Source organism: Colius striatus, chromosome 9 (genome assembly GCF_028858725.1).
Source record: "Colius striatus isolate bColStr4 chromosome 9, bColStr4.1.hap1, whole genome shotgun sequence".
Taxonomy (NCBI): domain Eukaryota; kingdom Metazoa; phylum Chordata; class Aves; order Coliiformes; family Coliidae; genus Colius; species Colius striatus.
In genome coordinates, this window is record NC_084767.1 from 14,102,687 (window position 1) to 14,120,852 (window position 18,166).

Here is an 18,166-nt window from a genome sequence, read left to right on the forward strand (position 1 = left end):
GGAGGGAGGGCGAGTGTCAGTTTTATTCTTGGTGTTCAAGTGCAATAAATAGCTACCAACTTCTGAGCATGGAAACGGATGATTCTCCGTCACTGCTGTGACTCAGACCGTCTGCCACCCTGCTCCTGTCCTCGAAAGCATCCAGGCTGGGATCGAGCCTCGAGCAGTGGCAGCGGGCGGCGGGTGCTTTGCTCCTGCCTGCGGGACACTGGCACAACCTGGCCCTGGCCACCAGCATCACCGGGGCTTCAGGACAGCTCAAGGTCACCCCCAGGTTGCTCGCCGCAACCCAGCCCGTTCCCCAGGGACAGGGGTCTGGGTGCCACAGGGGTCTGGGAGAGCCCGTCGGCCTCCCGGGCAGCCGCCGAGCTTTGCTCGTGAAGGCAGGCCAGTATCGGGGTGCGGGATGTCTGGGGGCGGGGAGCTGCCACAGTCCCGATCCCTGTCCCGCATCTCCGTGTGCCGCGGGCCCGGCAGGGGGCAGCATCAGACCGCGCGGGACCCTGCACCGGCCCTGCCCCGGACACCCTGCACACCGCCGCCCCCGAACCGCCCCCGCCCCGGACACCCCGCACCGGCCCTGCCCCGGACACCCTGCACACCGCCGCCCCCGAACCGCCCCCGCCCCGGACACCCCGCACCGGCCCTGCCCCGGACACCCTGCACCAGCCCTGCCCGGACACCCTGCACACCGCCGCCCCCGAACCGCCCCCGGCCCGGACACCCCGCACCGGCCCTGCCCCGGACACCCCGCACCGGCCCTGCCCCGGACACCCTGCACACCGCCGGCCCCGAACCGCCCCCGGCCCGGACACCCCGCACCGGCCCTGCCCCGGACACCCCGCACCGGCCCTGCCCCGGACACCCTGCACACCGCCGGCCCCGAACCGCCCCTGCCCCTGACACCCCGCACTGATCCTGCCCCTGGCACCCCGTGCCCCATCGCCCCCACACTGGCCCCTCACCCAGGGTCTGCCTGGAAGGAAGCCCGGGGCTCAGCGGGGGAGAAAAGAGGCCGGAGGGGAGGGGATGCTCGTCTCCGAGAAGGCAGGCAGGATGGCGTCTGAGCACAGGACACGTTACAGGGCACGATGTGGAGTCACTGCTGGTCCCAGGAGCAGAATGTGCTGCAATGAGTGAAATCCACACGTGGACCAGGGGACACAGCCTGTGCCACTGCCCTGGCACCTTTTGCCCCTTGGTCCCGCCTCTCTGCTGTCAGCTTTGCTCCCCACGACATCCATGGCATAGTCTCTGCTCCGTCCTTCTCATCGCTCTGCAATGTGACACTGACAGATGGCAGCTGCTGAGGGAGAGCCTGAGGATCCTGGGCTTACACGGGGACTGGGGAACAGGGCAGGACCCCACAAGGGTAGGAAGCAAGGTCAGACACACACAGAGACTGGATCCCATCCCCATGCTGTGGGAAGGTGTCAGGCTCTCATGGTTGCTCTGGCACATTGTGTGTGGCAGTGACATTGTGAAGCGCCCATCACCCGCTCCATCACACCAGGCAGACCCACGTGTGTACCCCCTCCAGGGCCAGCCCAGTGATGGCTGGGCAACACCATGACCTCCTGAGGCCTCCTGCTCGGTAAATAGTGTCAAGGTTAGAGCGAGGGATTCATTGGGGCCATAAATGTTTATGGCAGGCCCTCCCCGCTCCCCAGCCGCCACAGCCTGAACTTTCCATCAGCCCCTGGTTTATGGCTGCCCTCTAATGATTAACCCAGGGGCTAGCGGCACAAGGTGCTCTGCAGCACAGCACTGCTGGCAGAGCCCCTTGTGCCTGGAGAAGCTGGGGCTGGGGGACCCCTGTTATCCCCACAAGCTGCAGCCATGGTGGGGCATGGCAGGGAACATATGGAAAGCCATTGGTGGTCCCGCAAGGAAGACAAAGGGCATGGATGACCGAGGAGGGAGCTCAGCATCCTGGGGTGTGAGCAGGCAGGTGGGAAGAAGAGGTGCTGGAGCCAGTCCTATGCCCTCAGAGGGGCAAAGGCAATAATTAAATCTCTCACCATAGAAAAGGGTTGTCAAGGAAAACTGCAGCCTCATGCCAGGATTCACCCTTGAGGTTCAGTCTAGGGCACTGGACCTGTGAGGTTAATAGCCCAATGCATTAGAGGCTATATATTAGAGGCTATATGTATAATCCAGGGATAAATCCAAATGTTTCTGTTTATCCTGGGTTTTTGGCTTTTACCTGACCAGGACAGAGATTTGGAGGACAAAGCCCAGGAGACTGTTCCCTACATCCCTGGACATGCACTCCTTGAATGCTCCCAAATAACCCACACAGGGGCTGTGTCACACACGACTTTTTAATGGCGAGTCAACGGCACACGGGACAAGACACTGATGACACCAGAGTGATGAGGACAGGCAGCACTGGGTCCAAACAGTCCCATCCAGAAGCTCACTGGTATCCCCGGACTGGCAGCATCCACAGGAGATGGGTTCTCTGGGACACGGGTCCTAGACTGAGCTAACCCCAAAATCACATGCAGGCACTGAAATCCAGCCCTTCACCTTTCCCTGGGAAAAGCAGTGCCCAGGGCTAGGGACAGCCTTCAGATCCCCCTTGGGGACGGACACAGGTCTTCCTCTGGCACTGGGACCAGCTGAAACCTGTCTTTGACCTCCTACACACATGGAGAATAGGACGCTCAGCTCACCTCCAGCCCTGCCAGGCACCTTGGGGAAAGGCTGCCCTGACCCATCAAGGTCTCTGAGGGGACATACATGCTTGAAAAGGCTCAAGCTGCCTTGTTGATAGATTTTTTTCTCCCTTCTAATTTGTGGGGTTGTATTTCTTTAGCAGGACATTGACTTGTGCTGGTTTTGCCAAAGCATCTCCATGTGAGGCACACGCCATCCTCAGGGCATGGAGGACGTTACAGTCGTTTTTCACACGTGTTTGTGGGTGATTGGAGTTAAATACACATGAGCAGAGAAGGGACCAGCACAGAGGACCTCTTTCTCCCCACCTCATCCCTACAGCCTGAGGATTCCTGTGCAGAGAGGGCAGAGCTGGGGCCAAGGGTGGGAGTGGGACAGCCCAAACACTTGCACCAGACACTGACACAGGAACGCACGGATCGGTCACACAGCTTGCCACACCGAACAGAAACATCTCGTGGGCACTGGGACAGGCAGCAGCTCCATCCTGGCGAGGCCAGGCCAGTGGTGAGGCAGTCGGCGGGGCCAGCAGCTCCTGGCTGCTTCCCAAAAGACCCCTCTGGGCTGTCCTGAAGTGCCGCAGTGTAACCTGTGCAAACTGGGGTGGGGGCGCTGGGTCCCCTCACATCATGGACTCCTCGTCCTCCTCCTCCAGCTCCCGGTCCACCTCGATGGCCGCGTTCTCGTAGCTGGTGATGCCGCCGTACTTGCGCATGTGGACCACGAGCGGCCGTGGGGACTGGCTGCCGGCCAGGCTGCCCACGTACAGGCCGCTCCGGTTCTCCTCCCGCGCCGGGCCCCAGGCCGTGGCGGGCCGGCTGGCCTGCTGCACCCGCTGCGAGGGGACAGGCCAGGGAGCACGGGCACCCTGCCTGCCACCCCCGCAGCAGCGCACCCTCCCCGCTGGGGGATGCGCCGGGAGGGGTTGGGAGAGCCCCTGATGAGGATGGGATGGGGCCAAAAGCTTGTCCTGAAACCTTTTGGGAAGGCAGCTCTGTATAAGGGCCCTGCTGTGGGGTGGAGAGGTCTGTGGGGGCTGGTGGTGAGGGCCTGCAGGACCTTGCCCACCCAGACAAGGGGTTAGCCTCAGCCAAGGCAGCTCCTGGCCATGCCACTGTGCCCATGGCTGTGCCAAGCCAGGTTGCAGCTAGTACGTGCTCCAGCCAGTGAGTTGCTGCCTGGGGAGGCGAGCAAGCCCTCTGTCTCTGCTTTTAACAGCAAAGTCCAGCCAGGCTGGGAAGTCTGTGAGCAGGCAGCAGCTCCAGAACTTGCTCCTAGGAGGGATCATGCCTGTGCTGCCTGCAGCTGCCTTCCTTGCTCTGTCATTGCACCTGAAAAATGGGCGTAAAGTCCCATGTTCCCATGTCTGCCCCACACTAGAGACCATATACATGCCCACAGGGCATGGCACAGCGGGCTGGTTTTGGAGGGGGGATGCCCACAGGGCTGCTCCTTGGTAAGCAGCATGACTCAGAGCATCACAGGAGGGGATACTGCTGGAAATGCTCCGGCTCTCACAACCCGTGGGCAGCAAGGAGGGATAAGGACACAGACCTCCAGGAGAGAGGCTGTAGAAACTGTGGGAGGATACAGGCTCAGTAAGGGCTCCCGCTCACCCCTGCATGTTTCTGGGGTGTTCCCCAGAAATGCTGGGCTCCAACACCTCATACCTCCCACAGCGTCCCTTCTTCTCGGAGCACTGCCACCACCATGCCTACAGGGATCATCAGGCAGGAGAGGACTCCCATGAGGATGCCCAAGACCTCAGCCCAGGTGGGGAAGCGGTAGCTGCCGTACTCAGAAGGCTGGTACTTGACAATGTTGTACACAAGCAGAGCCTGCGGGGTGGGAGAAAAGTGAGGTCAACCCAGAGCCTTCTGAAGGTTTTATGCTCAAAAAAAGACCTGGAGACCTCCCAGCAGAACCAGAATGGTCTCTGGGACAGGAGATGCCTGCAGAGTGGTTTCTTGAAAGGGGAGGTCATCCAGGGATGCTGGCACCGCTGCAGCTCTCCAGCACCTCAAGCTGAGCAGTTACCATCATCGTTGCCGGGGACAGGACCATCCAGCAGGCTCTGAAGTAGGGCCCAGGTTTGAAGCCCAGCATCATGTGGATATCTCGGCAGAACCGCTTCATGCCTGGGGGATGGAGAGAGAGAGGGTCTCAGAAGCCACGATCTCTCCCCAAGAGCCAGGTGCCTATACCAGGCTGCCCTGCACCAACCAAAAGCTGTGAATTGCTTCCTCTACAGCAAAGAAGTGTCTTTTCTCCCTGCTGGGAGATGCAGGTAGAGGGGCCTAGATGGTGCTGTCTGAGGGACCAGGCTCAGCAGCACGGCTGTCTCTGGAGAGGTGAATGCAGTGATGGCCAAGAAGGAACAAGAGACTGGAGCACAGGTATTTTATGCTCCATTGTGAGGCTGCTGAGTCTCCTACCACTAAATCCCTCTCTTCATACAGACAGCCCACCCTTCCCTGTGCCCCTGTGGAGACAGACCCCCTTACCATAGACACGTGTCACCACAAGGCAGGTAGTGATCACCACCACCATGAGACCAAAGCCAGCACTGTAGTCATCCAGCAGGACCAGCCAGTACATCCCACCCTGTGGAGGCAAAGTGAGCTGCCAACATCCCCGGGACCAGCATCACAATAAATCCCCACCCATGTCCTCCCACTTTTGGGGGCAGGTCCCCTTTGGGGTCACTGTGGAGACATCCCTCTTCTTCTAGGGTTGGTTCAGGGACAGGAGTCCCACTGTATCACTCCTCTTGGAGCTCAACATCCCCAGCAAGCCCAGGATCATCATCCATCATCTCTCTTACACCTTGTAGCTGATATGAATACACATCTCTGCAAATTTGGCCCCTGTCCTAAGCACTGCCTAAAATGAGGCCCTAGCCAGTCCCTACAATGCATCCAGCCCCACACCCTTACCTCTGTTGTGAGGATGAGCCCCATTAGGAAGAGAGCAACGCAGATGACAGCTGAGAAAGAAGCTTTCTTGGGGCGCAGGTAGTAGGGAAATTCGTCTGTCACTGCTGTAACGATGGTCTCCATAAAGGCAAACTGCACACAAAGGAGAAGAGGCTCCCCTGAGCCTCCGAGCTGCCCGGGCACCACGGCTGGCTCAGTGGGCTCTGTCCTTACCTGACTGTCCAGGCCCAAGGTTAGCAGCATGAAGAAGAACAGGAACGACCAGAACGGAGAAAGGGGAAGCATTGTCATGGCCTGGGGGTACACCACAAAAGCCAGGCCAGGACCTAGGGGAGGCAAAGGACAGCCAGGTGAAATGGGATGACAATATTGGGCATGGAGGGATAGAGGAGAAGACAGACCTGCCAGGGTCTGCAAGATGGGCAGGAGAGGTCCGGCAGCTGAGGGTGGAGAAGTGCAGGAGAACCAGCCTGTTCTTTGCTCAGATCTTTTTTTGGACACCACTTGGTGTTGCTCAATGCATGCACAGCGGGAATTGGTCTCTCTCCTTCCCTCCCCTGGCTAGCTGAGCACACATCTTCACCCCACACACTGACACCCTCAGATGCATTCCATTTGGAAGGGATGCTCCTCAGCACACCTGGGCAGAGGCTGAAGGAGAAAGGGTCTTTGTTTGGCCTCACCTGCTTTTGCCACTTGGTTAACAGGGACCCCAAGCTCCTGGGACATGTAACCCAAAACGGAGAAGATGGCAAACCCTGCCAGGATGCTGGTGATGGCGTTGCCCAGGGTCACTATGAAGGTGTCCCTATGGAGGAGAAAGAAGATGCTCTGAACATGCCAGCTTCTCAGCACCCACAGCGGTGTGTGGTGGCTTTGCCAGCCCTGGGTGCCACTGGAAGATGACCCAGTGCCTCTCTTGGTAGGTGTTAATGCTAGCTTTTGCTAGCTATTTTTGCACACACAGCTAGTGACATGGGCTATTTTAAGGTTCCCCCCAAGCTTGCTTTTCCCCAAATGTCCAATACTCAGATGCCCCTTTCTGCTAGTGACCTGCAACAGATGCAGGGGACAGGACCAACATGCATGACTAGCCTCAAATATCATCAGCCTTCAGCATCCACTGCCCAAAACTTCTAAGTATGTTTAGGGGAAATTTCTTCCACTGATCCCTTTGTCCCCCTCAAGCCTGTGCAAGCTGTCAGGTACCTGTAAGGTGCTTTGGCAAGGAGCAGTGCCGGGTGACCCTGTGCTGCACTGTGAGCTCCTGCTGCACTTTGAACCCATCGGCTGAGGTTTTCATGGCTCCCCTCAAACCAAGTTTTTTATGATACAGCAACTGGCTCCCACCTGTAGATATTCTGATGGAAAGTGTTGTACGAGGCGAAGGTGAGGAGGCCCCCAAAGCCTACTCCAAGGGAGTAGAAAATCTGCAGGGCTGCCTCAATCCACACCTGGGGGAAGGAAACAGGTCTGAGGAGAGTGAGGGTTTGGAAACCTCCTCCTGAGGAAGAGGGAGTTGGAAATATGCTTCCCCAGAGCCCCTGGCACATCTTCCCCAGCCCTCCAGGCATGTAAAACCCACGGGGACTTTGCCTTTCCTCGCTAACCTGCTCACCACAGTAGTGGCTCAGCTGGGCAGTGGAAGGTCTAATAAAGGTGTTTTGGAGCCAGCCCAGTGTAGTGTTAAACACCCTTGTAAAACTGAGTGAACTCTCCTACCAACACTGCTGACCCAAAGAAACTTCCCACTCCGCAAGTTGAGACAGCTTGAGTAAAACAGAACAGCTAAATCTACCGCAGGCATCCATTGCCACCCCCCAGCTCATCACAGGGGCTGGGCTAATCCTGCCCATGGTCCTGACACCCAGGGAAGGGAGTGAGCACGCCATTCCCTGCATGGAGAACTAAGAATGGGGCTGGGCTGTGTGGGAAGAGCAGGATAGACAAGGTGTGGAGCAAAGCCAGATTGCTGAAAGGCAAATATTTTTGGTGTAGGAGCAACCAAGAGAGAGGACTTTGGGCCAGGGGGTGGCCAGAAAAGGCACCTGAGTAGGGGAACTGCCTCAGTTGCCTGCCAGAGGTGACGCGAGAAGGTTCATTTTTGTGTCTGGAACAAATTGCACTAAATCCCACCCACCTTGGAAGACAGCAAATGATCAAACTGGGGCGTGAGGTAAAACTGGATCCCTTTCCAGGCCCCCTCCAGGGTCACGCCACGGATAAGCAGCATCAGCAGGATGAGGTACGGGAAGGTGGCGGTGAAGTACACGACCTGCGGGAAAGCAGGGCCAGCTGGGAGAGAGAGGCGAGGGCACACGCGCCTGCTCCCTCACAGCTCTGCCCCTGGGACCTTGCATCACCCAGCATCACCCTCTGTGGCTGGGGGTGCAGCAGGGCCATGGTGTCAGCCCTGTGTTGTCTGGGCCTGCGAGCCACCCCCGACATGGCCAGTGTCCAGCCTGTGCTGTGGATGGATCACGCTTTCCCAGGTGTGCTGACAACTGCACTGCTGTAATTCCCCCCAAAAAAGACTGCCCAATCCTTACCTTGCCAGAGGATTTGACTCCCTTTAGGATGCACAGGTAGACGATGGTCCAAGAAAGGAGCAGGCAGAGGCACAGGTTCCAGCGGATCCTCCCAGGATCCCCAATCCCAGAGCTGCCTTGGATGTGCAGGACATACCGGCTAGGGCAAAAGGAGAGCTGCTAGTGTGCAGCCATGGGCAACCCTGTCTTCTTCCAGAGAGCCCCTGTGAACCTAGCAATGCCTCTGCTGCAAAGAATAACCTTGTCAAAACCCCAGCAAGGAGAAAGCAACAAAGTGCTGACAGCTCTTTGCTGGGGAGCAGGGAGCAGTTGGTGTGGTTTCTCCACCATGCATTAATGAGCCTAGAGGGGATGCCTGGCTGCTTGAGAGCAATTTACCAGCTGGGATGCATATCAGTCTAACATAGCTCCAGGTTAGCAAAGCAGTGCTAGATCATGGACACCTCTCACATCCCAGGGCCATGATCCCAACAGCCAAACTGCAATGTGGCCCACAGCTGACCACGAGAGTCCACCACTGCACCCACAACCAATTCCAGCTATGTGCAGCACAGACCCTTTCCCCCTCACCCCATACCCACGCTCTCCTTGCTTGGATGCCAGCCCCATCCCCAGGGATGGGCTCAGCTGAGCTCTTTACCTCCAGTACTCCTCACTGGGGCTGACGGTGTTGCTGATGTTGACGGGGAAGGTGGTGTTCCCCGCCTTGATAATGCGGTGGTCCAGGCACAGGTCAGTGTTCCACCAGTTGCCGCAGTGCTGCCAGGGCAAGTCGCTTGTGAGGGATGCAAAGAGGTAGAAGAGAACGTAAGCAATGATCATATTGTAGTAAATGGCCACCGAGGAGACGATGAGGATCGTGCCCATGCCAACGCCTGGAGGAAGGAGAGGGTAAAGAAGGAGTGAGGCATCTCTCTGGAGCAGAGGACATCCAAACCCAGGGTCAAACTCTGGATCTCAGCAGCCAAATGCTTAACCAGTCAGAGGTCCACCTTGTTGGGAGGAGTCTCACATTGCCATTATACCTTCCAGACATGTCTTCTCTGAATTGATCTATTGCATAGTGCAGATGATTTTACTCCAACATGATGTTGAGAGTAAAAGTATTTGACCTGACCTTTTTTGGAACGTGTCACTCTTACCTTTATCTTTAACAGTCACAGCTTAACTTTGAGGCTGTATTTTGTACAATAGCTGGCTTAATAAATTTTACACAATTTCTAGAGCTGATCGTGACATCCAGAGCCTCCAAAGCTTGGTAGATCTCATACATATCTTGCAGCTCCTAAAGCAGCTAACCTAAAAGTCCAGCCGGCTCCACCTTCCCCCAGGATTTAACCTGTGGTTCTAACAAGAGCTTTGAGAACCATGGGACACTGCTGCTGGTCCATGTCCTCACCAAGCATCTCTCCCAGAAGCCCTGCAGAGGCTCTGGACTTCACTCATGCACCTTTAAAGAGAGGGCTTATCTTCCAGACGGCGAGAGGCCCCAGGCTGGAGAACTGGCCAAGTGACAGCTCCATGAAGAAGATGGGGATCCCACAGATGGACAGCATGATGAAGTATGGAACCAAGAAAGCTCCTGCAAGAAGCAAGAAAAAAACCCCAAACAAACAAACTAAAAATAACAGAAAACAAACATCTGAAGTCCATCTGTAACATGAAGTAAAGTTCATGCAACACCCATGGCCCTGGGGGATCTACATCAAAATCTGGAAGACAGCGAGGGGTGGCAGCTCACCATTAGAGCAGGAGGAGTGGGATGTGATTCACCTGGTGCTGTGCTTCCTCCTGACCCTGACTCTTTTTCTCCTTGAATCTTTCACAAACACCATGAAAACCTCTGGTTATTATTGCATGTGATAAGCAACTACTGGGCACTTTACACCATTACACCAGGCTCCTGCATTGCAAAAGGCTCTCTCCCCTGCTTTGGTACATGGGAAGCATTTGCTGACCCCACCAAATCCTGAAGGACACCAGACTGAGGAGCTATTGAAAAGTAAGAGGGATGCTCAGGTGGTATTCAGTCCAGCATGGAGCTGGGGATGTCTCCAAGGCCATGAGAGCAGAGATGAGCTGGAGAGACCCTTCCACACACAAGTATAGGTGATTAATGCCCTACAGCAAGCATGGAGGGCAGGAGGGGGCTTCACCTCCCTGCAACCAACACTACTTCCCAGCCTTGAGAGGGGAAGGGGTATCTTTCCAGAGACACTTCCCACCAGCTTGGTGAGGGGGAGATGTAGCCACTCCAAATGATGCCCAAGTACCTCCTCCATTGGTGTAAGCCCTGTAGGGGAACCTCCAGACGTTTCCAAGGCCCACACAGTATCCGATGCAGGAGAGGAGGAAATCCAGCCGCCCTGTCCAGTTCCCTCTGTCTTCTGGGCACTCGGAGCCCAAGTCCCCGTCCTGGCTGCTGGGACTCACCAGCAGCTCTGGTGTCACTGGCTGAGTGAGAGAGCAGGGGATGGGAAAGAACAGCCAGGGGTTGAGAAAGGAATGAAAACAGGGGATGAAGGGTGGGAGAGAGGGAAGGAGCACTAAGAGCTTGGGTTTGAGTTTGTGTGACCCCAAGTTGTAGCTTTGACTCTTATGCCTTAGGGACACACTATCCCCAGCACCTATCTGTGTACCACCACAGCTGTTGTGCTGCTTTGCTGCTGAGCAAGAAAAGGGGATAAATGCTGTCCCACATGGCCAGAGCTGCCCTGGGAAAGTCAGGATGGCCCCAGTCCACTCTGCAAGGCCCTGACCCATTTTGCAACCTCAGTTTCGCAAGAAATCCTTCCAAGGGAGTCCCTCCCTGATCTCCTGTAGAACACGGTGTGAGGACAGCAGAGGCAGAGCCACCACCAGCATGGTCAGGAGCGAGACCCCAGCCCCTCGTGCCCCTGCCACTCCAGGCACTTGGCTGCTCTGTGCTTGTTTCACGCTTTTCCAACTGCCAAAAGCCTACACTGTTGGGATTTAGTGACACATGCTCCCAATTGTCCCTGCTGAGAGAGCTCCTTTCAGCTTTCCTAATCTGCCCTGGATCAGTGAGGCACAGGTAACTCTTCAGCAGGCTGAGGATTAACCCATTCCCTTCCTTCCTAGCTTCCTCAGCTCTGCAAGAGTCCTGCAATACATTTAGGTTGGGGTGATACTCATGTGTTTACATCAAGTGTGCAGTGAGAAGTTTGGTCTATCTGCACTTCCCCAACCTCTTGACCTTGGGAGGGTGGGGAAGGCATGACTCCCATCCCACCAGCAGTTAGCAAAGCCAGAAGTCTCAGTCATCAGCTGCAGGGTGGGATCCCATCACAGATATCCCCTACGGGCAGCAAAAAAGGGTTGGGGATCCTGTCCCTGTGTCGCTGCCTGTTGCTGTGCCCCTGCCTGTGGGTATATTGGGTTTGTCTGGTATTGAGGCACAGAGACAGGAGGATGCTGGGGTCCCTGCTGACAAGGCACCAGGACCAGGGCAGAAGGAGCCCATTTGGGAACGTTCCCGTCTTCTTGGGATCTCAAAAGGAAAAAACAACTACCTCCATGTCCCTGAGTTCATGGATCATACAGAACGAGCCCCGGGGATGTGGTTGAAGGAGAGAGGCCTGGATGTGGAGGAATCAGCCAGAAATGGTTGTGGTCTCCCTGCACCAGTACTCAGAGCCCACAGCAGACCCCCATCCCCCAGGAGATCAGATCTGGCTGGTGAGCAGTGCCCAGTGCTGTCCTGCTACAGCCCCTGGGAAAGGTGGCAGCCATCTCCTCTCCTCCTCTTCCTCTCCCTCTCTGGCTGGACTGCAGGATGCTCTTGCTGCTGGTTTCCATGGAGACAAGGAGCCATGCTGATAGCGATGGCTGCCCTGCACCCTGCTCCTCTGGCCGCCAGCACTCCACATGTGCTGCTGGCAGCCCCAAGGCACTGGATCGGGTGGGGAACCCATCCCCACCCAGCGTGCAAACCCCTTGAGGTACGGGACAAGCTGAAGCAAACTCTTCCCAAAGCCATTCTGGAATGTGCAGCCTGAACAAAGGTGTTTACACCAAACCCCACCATTTCAAGCCCATGCCCATCACAAGAAAAAATAACTCCGAATCACAGGCTGAAAAGTCAAAACGTGACCCAAATACAACACTGTTGCTATAAACCCGTTGCTACAAATCCGTTGCTACCCGAGAGCCCTCCTGCACCTGTTGAATGCAGCCCCTCTGGCTTTGCAACTTGTCCAACCATGGCCATGCCTGACAATTAACCCAGTGTGCAGAGCCCACGGAAGCCTTTGGTTGCTTCCCAATTCCTCACACTGCCTGGGGAATTCTGGCTTTCTAGGCTTGCATCACAGAAAAACAGTAAGTAGGGATGCTGGGAGATCATGAAACCCTCTCACCTCTGCCTGAATCCTAAACAGCTGCAAGAGGGCTCTGGTGGAGCTGTGTGCCCTGAAGAAATGCAACTGCCCATCTATCAGATGTAGCATGGAAATCAGCACTGAAGCAACAAAAAGGAAGGAACTGGCAGGACGTTTTCAAACTTCACACGGCCCAATCCCCACCTCAGTCACTCTCATCAAAGGCCATGGGATGTAGTTTGACACCTCTGTCTCGGTGATGACTGCTCCCCCTTATTAATATCTTCAGCTGGAGCTCTGAAGTTTATATTTGGGACTTCAGGGCAGAGAGCAGAGACTGCTCAGGAGTTGAATAGACCCCAAAGATGGTGACATTGCTGTTCCCACCTGGCAGGTTGGGGAGGACACAGGTCAGGGATGCCTCTGGAAAACACACACATGGAGCCTGCTCCATGACTGTGATGCCCCAAAGTGCCCCAAATAATACCTTTCCATAGAAATCCCTGAAAACCTGGCCTATTTCATAGAATCATAGAATGGAAGGGGTTGGAAGGGACCTTTAGAGATCATCTAGTCCAATACCCCTGCAGACCTGAATTGTAATATGCAGTATTTAAGGATTCCAGCCCAGTGTTGTCCCAAATTTCAGAAAGATGCACACCTGTCTCCCTCAGGCTGATGGAAATCTCACACACTGGCTCGATTCCAGACCCTTTTTTGGTTTTGGTTTTAGGATTAATGTTTCTTTCCAGCCTTTATCATCACTGGAATTTTCTGTTTCAGCAGCAGCTGAAGTGCTCTGGTGCTACGATATCACTCTAGTGCTTTCCACCACCAACGGCCATCCGTCAAACCCGTGTCCCCGTCTCATGGTTACAAGCAGACGGGGACCAACAGCTCCCTTGGCAACCACGTCCTCTTTGAACACAGCATCACTTTCCATTATTCACCAGGAGATGCTCCCAAAGAAGTCAGCAAAGCAAAGGTCACCAAGAAGAAAAAGCCCTTTAGTCTCTGCCGAGATAAGAGCCAGCCTCCAGACGGAAATTGCTAATTATTTTCTGTAAACTAATGTACTCAAACCAGTGCAAAACTCAGCTGTAGCCGAGAAAAGACAGCCAGGTAGAAGTTACTTTTCCACCCTCTTTTGTCTCCGTTCAAACTGGCATGATGGGGTTATTTTGGCAGTGTTTTGTGCGTGGCCCACAGCCTTGGGTTGGGAGAAATGCCACACGACGTCAGCTCTCTCCCCTGTGGATCCGAGCCGCGTGCGAGCACAGCGTGTCTGTAAAGTGTGAGTCACTTCAGATTAGTTTGAATCGCTTGTTAACCTCTTCCAGAAGAAAAATAAAGCAGCCAGCATCAAAATGAATTCAAATGTAACGTCGCTTAGAAAGCAAAGGAAATGAAGCATCTCTGTGGTGTGGCAGAGACCCTCCAAGGGCTGCCCAAACCCTGGTTTCCCCTAGGACGTGCCAGGAGAGGGAGCAAGCGATGCTGGAGCCAGCACAGAGGGCTTAGGGGCTGGAGAATGCTGAGGCTGAAACAAACTCATTCCAGCAATGTCCAAAGCTACAAATGCTTATGGACTTTCCTCTGAAAATGCTGGGGAGGGAACAGAGAAGGTTTGAGGCAGTTTGTAGCAGGCAGAGGAGGGCAGTGGTGCAGGCAGGAGGATGCTCTGTGGCCTGGCTGGGGAAGGGCAGCCCAAATCCTGGCTCCCACCACTGACCTCCATGGGCTTTAGTCCATTTCTACCAAATAACCCCCAAAACAAATAACCAAACAAAACCCCTCCACTCAGCTCTTCTGGAAATACCATCATGCAAATGTCAAACTGAAATCCTCAGAGCCCGAGAAAGATCTTCTCTATGAAAGAGGAACTTCCATATGTCTAAAACACATTTGGTGAGAACGGTTAGAGCTCCTCACTCACAGTGGGTGGAAGTAGAACCTAACGAGGGGGAGAGGAGGCTGTCAGGGTCCTGGGCAGGCACTACAGGCAGGGCTGTGCAAACCCCTCCATCAGGCATGATTGGCTCTGGGCAAGCACAATGCCAGCATCCCACATGGTGGCCTCAAAGTGCAGGAGGGCTGTGAGCACCAGGTTTTCCATCTGGAGCTCAGCAAGAGTATTTCTGGACAAGAAATATAAAGGACAGCAGGGCCCTGAGCAGCACTGGGAATGGAGGAAATAACTCCAGAGACATCTGCTTTCCATTGCAGCTGATTGCCGTGGGGCTAAATGAATTCCTGAATAGATGTCAAACAGGATCACCAGCAGCAGAGAAATTCAAGTATCTCAGAAAGCCTTTGGAAGGGGCAAAGCAACTTTTAATGGATTTTGCAGTCACAAAGTCATCTGAAAAAGCGATTTATAGGAAAGAGGAGGAGACAGAGGAGCCACATGATGCCTTCAAACAACAGCATTAAAATAGGCAGCCCTGAGGCCGTCAGGACCATCAGATAGCTGCTGGCTTTCACCAAGCCACTGCTGGCTTTTTTGCATCATGTCCAAATATCCTGGGAATTTCCTGTCAGGGATGAAACTCTCCTGGGCTTTCATTCATCTGAAGGATGGATGGAGTTGGAGTTGTCCTTCTCTGTGGTTGGTGGGAACAGTTTGGCAGATGGCAGAGCCGAAGAGGCACACGGCCCTGGGATGCTCTGGAAAGGGCTGACCCAGCAGCAGTAGCAGTGTGTCCCAAGAGAGCTGTGGCTGCCAGGCTCTTCCACCTCACTCCATTGTATCCCCACACAGGACCCTGGGCACGAGAAGGAACTTGCTCCCCGATGTGAGGGAAGACAGGGACTCGGAGAGCATGGTAAGAGTAAGGCAGTAGTGGACTGGAGCCTGGGATAGGAAAACCTGAAAGCTGCGTTTGAAAAGGGTTCCCAGCAGGGTATAAAAAGGGTTTCCAGCTCTGCCAGTTCTGCCCTGAATCCAGAGTTCAGGCTGCAGACCCCTGAAAATGTGTGGAGAAGGACGAGGAGACGCCAGCTGCAGGTGGAAAAGGCACTTCCCAGCTCCCTGTGCCGGGGGAAACTCCTCCCCGGGCAGTCCCCGGGGCCGCGGGAGCAGCATCCCCGGCGTGCCCCAGCGCGGGAGCCAGCTCTGCCCCGCTGCCCGCCCGCGGCCGCCCGGCGGGACACAACACGAGCCACGGCAGCCAGGCAGCCGGGCGGGCAGCCGGCGGCTCTGCCCGCGGCACCGGGCGCCCCTGGGCCGCTGATTGCCGCGGGGCAGGAGCGATGGTTACGAAATGCCCCCCGACCGTCTCCCGCGCATCCCGGCCCCCCGCGCTCTCCGTGCCCGTTGTGTGCCGGGGCAAAGCCTGCGGGGTCCCGCGGGGGCTCCCGGCGGGGGCTGGCCGCAGCATGGGCGTGCTCGGCCCCGCTCCCCGGCTCCCGCTCCTTCGGCGCACCCCCGCCGCCCGGCTCTCACCTTCCGGAGATGCTGCTGCCGAATCTTCTTCATCCCCGAATCCTGTTGCTATGCGCTCCGCGTCCGACACCTTTTCCTCTCGCTGTCTCCGGCGGCAGGGACGGAGAGGGCGAAGCGGCGAGAGGCGAGGAGGGTGCCAGGGCCCGCGGGGCGGGGGGAGCCGGCGGGACGGGGGCAGCGCGGCTGCGGGGAAGCTTTGCCTGGAGCTGAGGATGGCTGCGTGCTGAGCGGGGGGGGAGAAGCGGGGGACGGCTCTCGGCAGGCTGGAGAAGGGCTGTCTGTCAAACGCACCCCTGCCAAGGGGGTGTTCAGGCCCTCAGCCTCCCGCCTGGGCGGCGAGGAGGAACGGCTGCTGCCTTACTCGTGTCAAGTCTCCTGAGGGATGCCCCTGACTTTGCAGGCACTCTGCCATTGGGCACCTTAGAGGTCCCACATGCCCCAAGCAGCGGTGGCAGCAGTTCAGACACAAGTGCCAGAAGCTCCCAGCATCTTTCTCTCTGGCTCTGAGATGATTTTCCTGTGGCAGGACATAGATGGAGCCTGAGCTGGTCAGAAGTGACTTCTCTCTGTGCTGCCTGAGCCCAGTCTGCAGCCCAGGGGAAGGGAATGCTCCGCAGGCATCAGTCCCTTTGGGTAGGACCAGTGCATCCCGCTGTGCTGGGGGCAAGAGCAATCCTCAGGCAGGCCCCAGGGTGAGCAGCTGAGTCTAGCACATCGTGGGCCCAATGCACAGGTCACATCTCCAGGGACGTCAGCAGTGGGATCCTACTGCCCCAAAGCCCAGGGTGATGTGTGTTTGTCCCATGCTCAGTGAAATCCCCAATGAGGTGGCAGAGAGCTGATCTGTGGCTTTTTCTCCGCTTTCATAGTGGGAAATGGCCACTGTGGGACAACTCCACATACACTCAGGGCCAGTGAGATACCAGGAGATACCAGGAGAGCTGCTGTCTGCCTCAGAACCCACAGTAATGATTCTTTCCCTTAGAATATCGTCTTGTCCTTCACTTTCTCCCTGGACTGTGCCCATTGCATCTGGGTGTGTGTCCGTTTCCCGTGCAAATGCCCTAAGGTGCTTCAACCTGCTCCAGACCTGTCTCCACCTGCTTTGCTCAGGTTTAAGGCTGAGCAGGCAGAACTGGGGGTGAAGAGGACAATGATAGGGTTGGGACTGAGAGGATCCAGCCTGCCTGTTCTAAGAGCAAATCTCCTTGACATCTAATGGCAGTCGTGCCCCTACAGCCCTTCAAGCACTTCTGAACATTTTCCCCAGAAGGAAATGGATCCTGAGCATAAAGACAGAATTCTACAGAACCCAATGTGATGAAGTGTCTCAGTGTTTGCACAGTGGGTCTTTCAGTGCAAGCATTTACCTGGATTTCCCAGCGGGAAAGGAGGAAGGAGCAAACTGCATAACCCAAAAAACATCTCTTTTCACACACTCACAGCTTCCTCAAAACAAGAAAAAAAACCCCCAAACCTCTTTGGGAATTCACCCACCCAGATTTGATGTGCCTTAGGCTTAGCCATCGCCTATGCCTCTGCCAGCATGCTGCTGGGGAAGGCTGAGCCTGGAGCTGGCCATGCTGGAGGCTGGGGACCGAGTTGGGCCCTATCCCAGCCTCACCCTTCCTGCTCAGGGCAGGGATGCTTTGTTTGCCTTTTGTGTTGGTGTGATCTGAATCACCCCTCTGGCTTTTTCCCTTGGGATCCACTTAAAGAGAAGGGTCCCACAGCCACCTCAGCGGCATGGGAGGGGAGAGGCTGGTGCCACCCTGTTACAGCTGCCCCAGTCCCATGTTGCCAGCATGTACTCAGCCCTGCACCATCTACCCAGCCTTCCCTTGGTGGACTTCAAGCCCCTGTGTTCTTTCTTCCAGGGCAATATTTACCAGCAGAGACACTCTGAAATGTCCATGTTGATACCACACTCTATGTCTGGAGCTCCCTTTTCTGGTTTGACTGGTGCTGCTCTGGTGGCACCATCAACTCTCCATTGCCTGGGATGACCTGGGAGTAGACACATCACCCTGGGCGTCTGGAGTGCTCCAGCATCTCAGTGTAGAGCTAGCTCAAGTCTGGTATCACCTTGGAGCTAGCAACAGACCCACCTCATAGAAAGCCCCCACCAGAGGCACTAGAAGACAGAGAGGTCCAGGGATCTCAGAAAACCCAGGAGGCCTGAGCTGGAGTGTTGTACATTGTCTCTGAGGGGCC

The 18,166-nt window shown here is 55.9% G+C and overlaps 1 protein-coding gene across 1 annotated transcript; it reads right to left on the minus strand.

Annotated features, from left to right (window-relative positions):
- Positions 1-3,304: 3,304 nt before the first annotated feature.
- SLC6A7 (solute carrier family 6 member 7) lies at positions 3,305-15,985 on the minus strand. Its single transcript, XM_062002318.1, has 14 exons — positions 15,953-15,985; positions 10,441-10,621; positions 9,618-9,749; positions 8,808-9,042; positions 8,168-8,306; positions 7,759-7,893; positions 6,969-7,072; positions 6,302-6,426; positions 5,832-5,944; positions 5,619-5,750; positions 5,187-5,286; positions 4,720-4,820; positions 4,353-4,520; positions 3,305-3,517 (listed from the first exon to the last, which is right to left on the minus strand). The coding sequence occupies exons 1-14, from the start codon at positions 15,983-15,985 to the stop codon at positions 3,305-3,307; spliced, it is 1,911 nt and encodes a 636-aa protein (XP_061858302.1).
- Positions 15,986-18,166: the final 2,181 nt, after the last annotated feature.

Excerpts from the sequence above, each read along its gene's own strand:
- SLC6A7 (XM_062002318.1), bottom strand. The coding sequence starts at position 15,985 with ATGAAGAAGATTCGGCAGCAGCATCTCCGGAAG. Across the intron at positions 5,945-6,301 it reads TAACCAAGTGGCAAAAGCAG|GTCCTGGCCTGGCTTTTGTG; the intron begins GTGAGGCCAAAC and ends TGCCTCCCCTAG. Across the intron at positions 4,521-4,719 it reads TGTCCCCGGCAACGATGATG|GCTCTGCTTGTGTACAACAT; the intron begins GTAACTGCTCAG and ends CCCACCCCGCAG.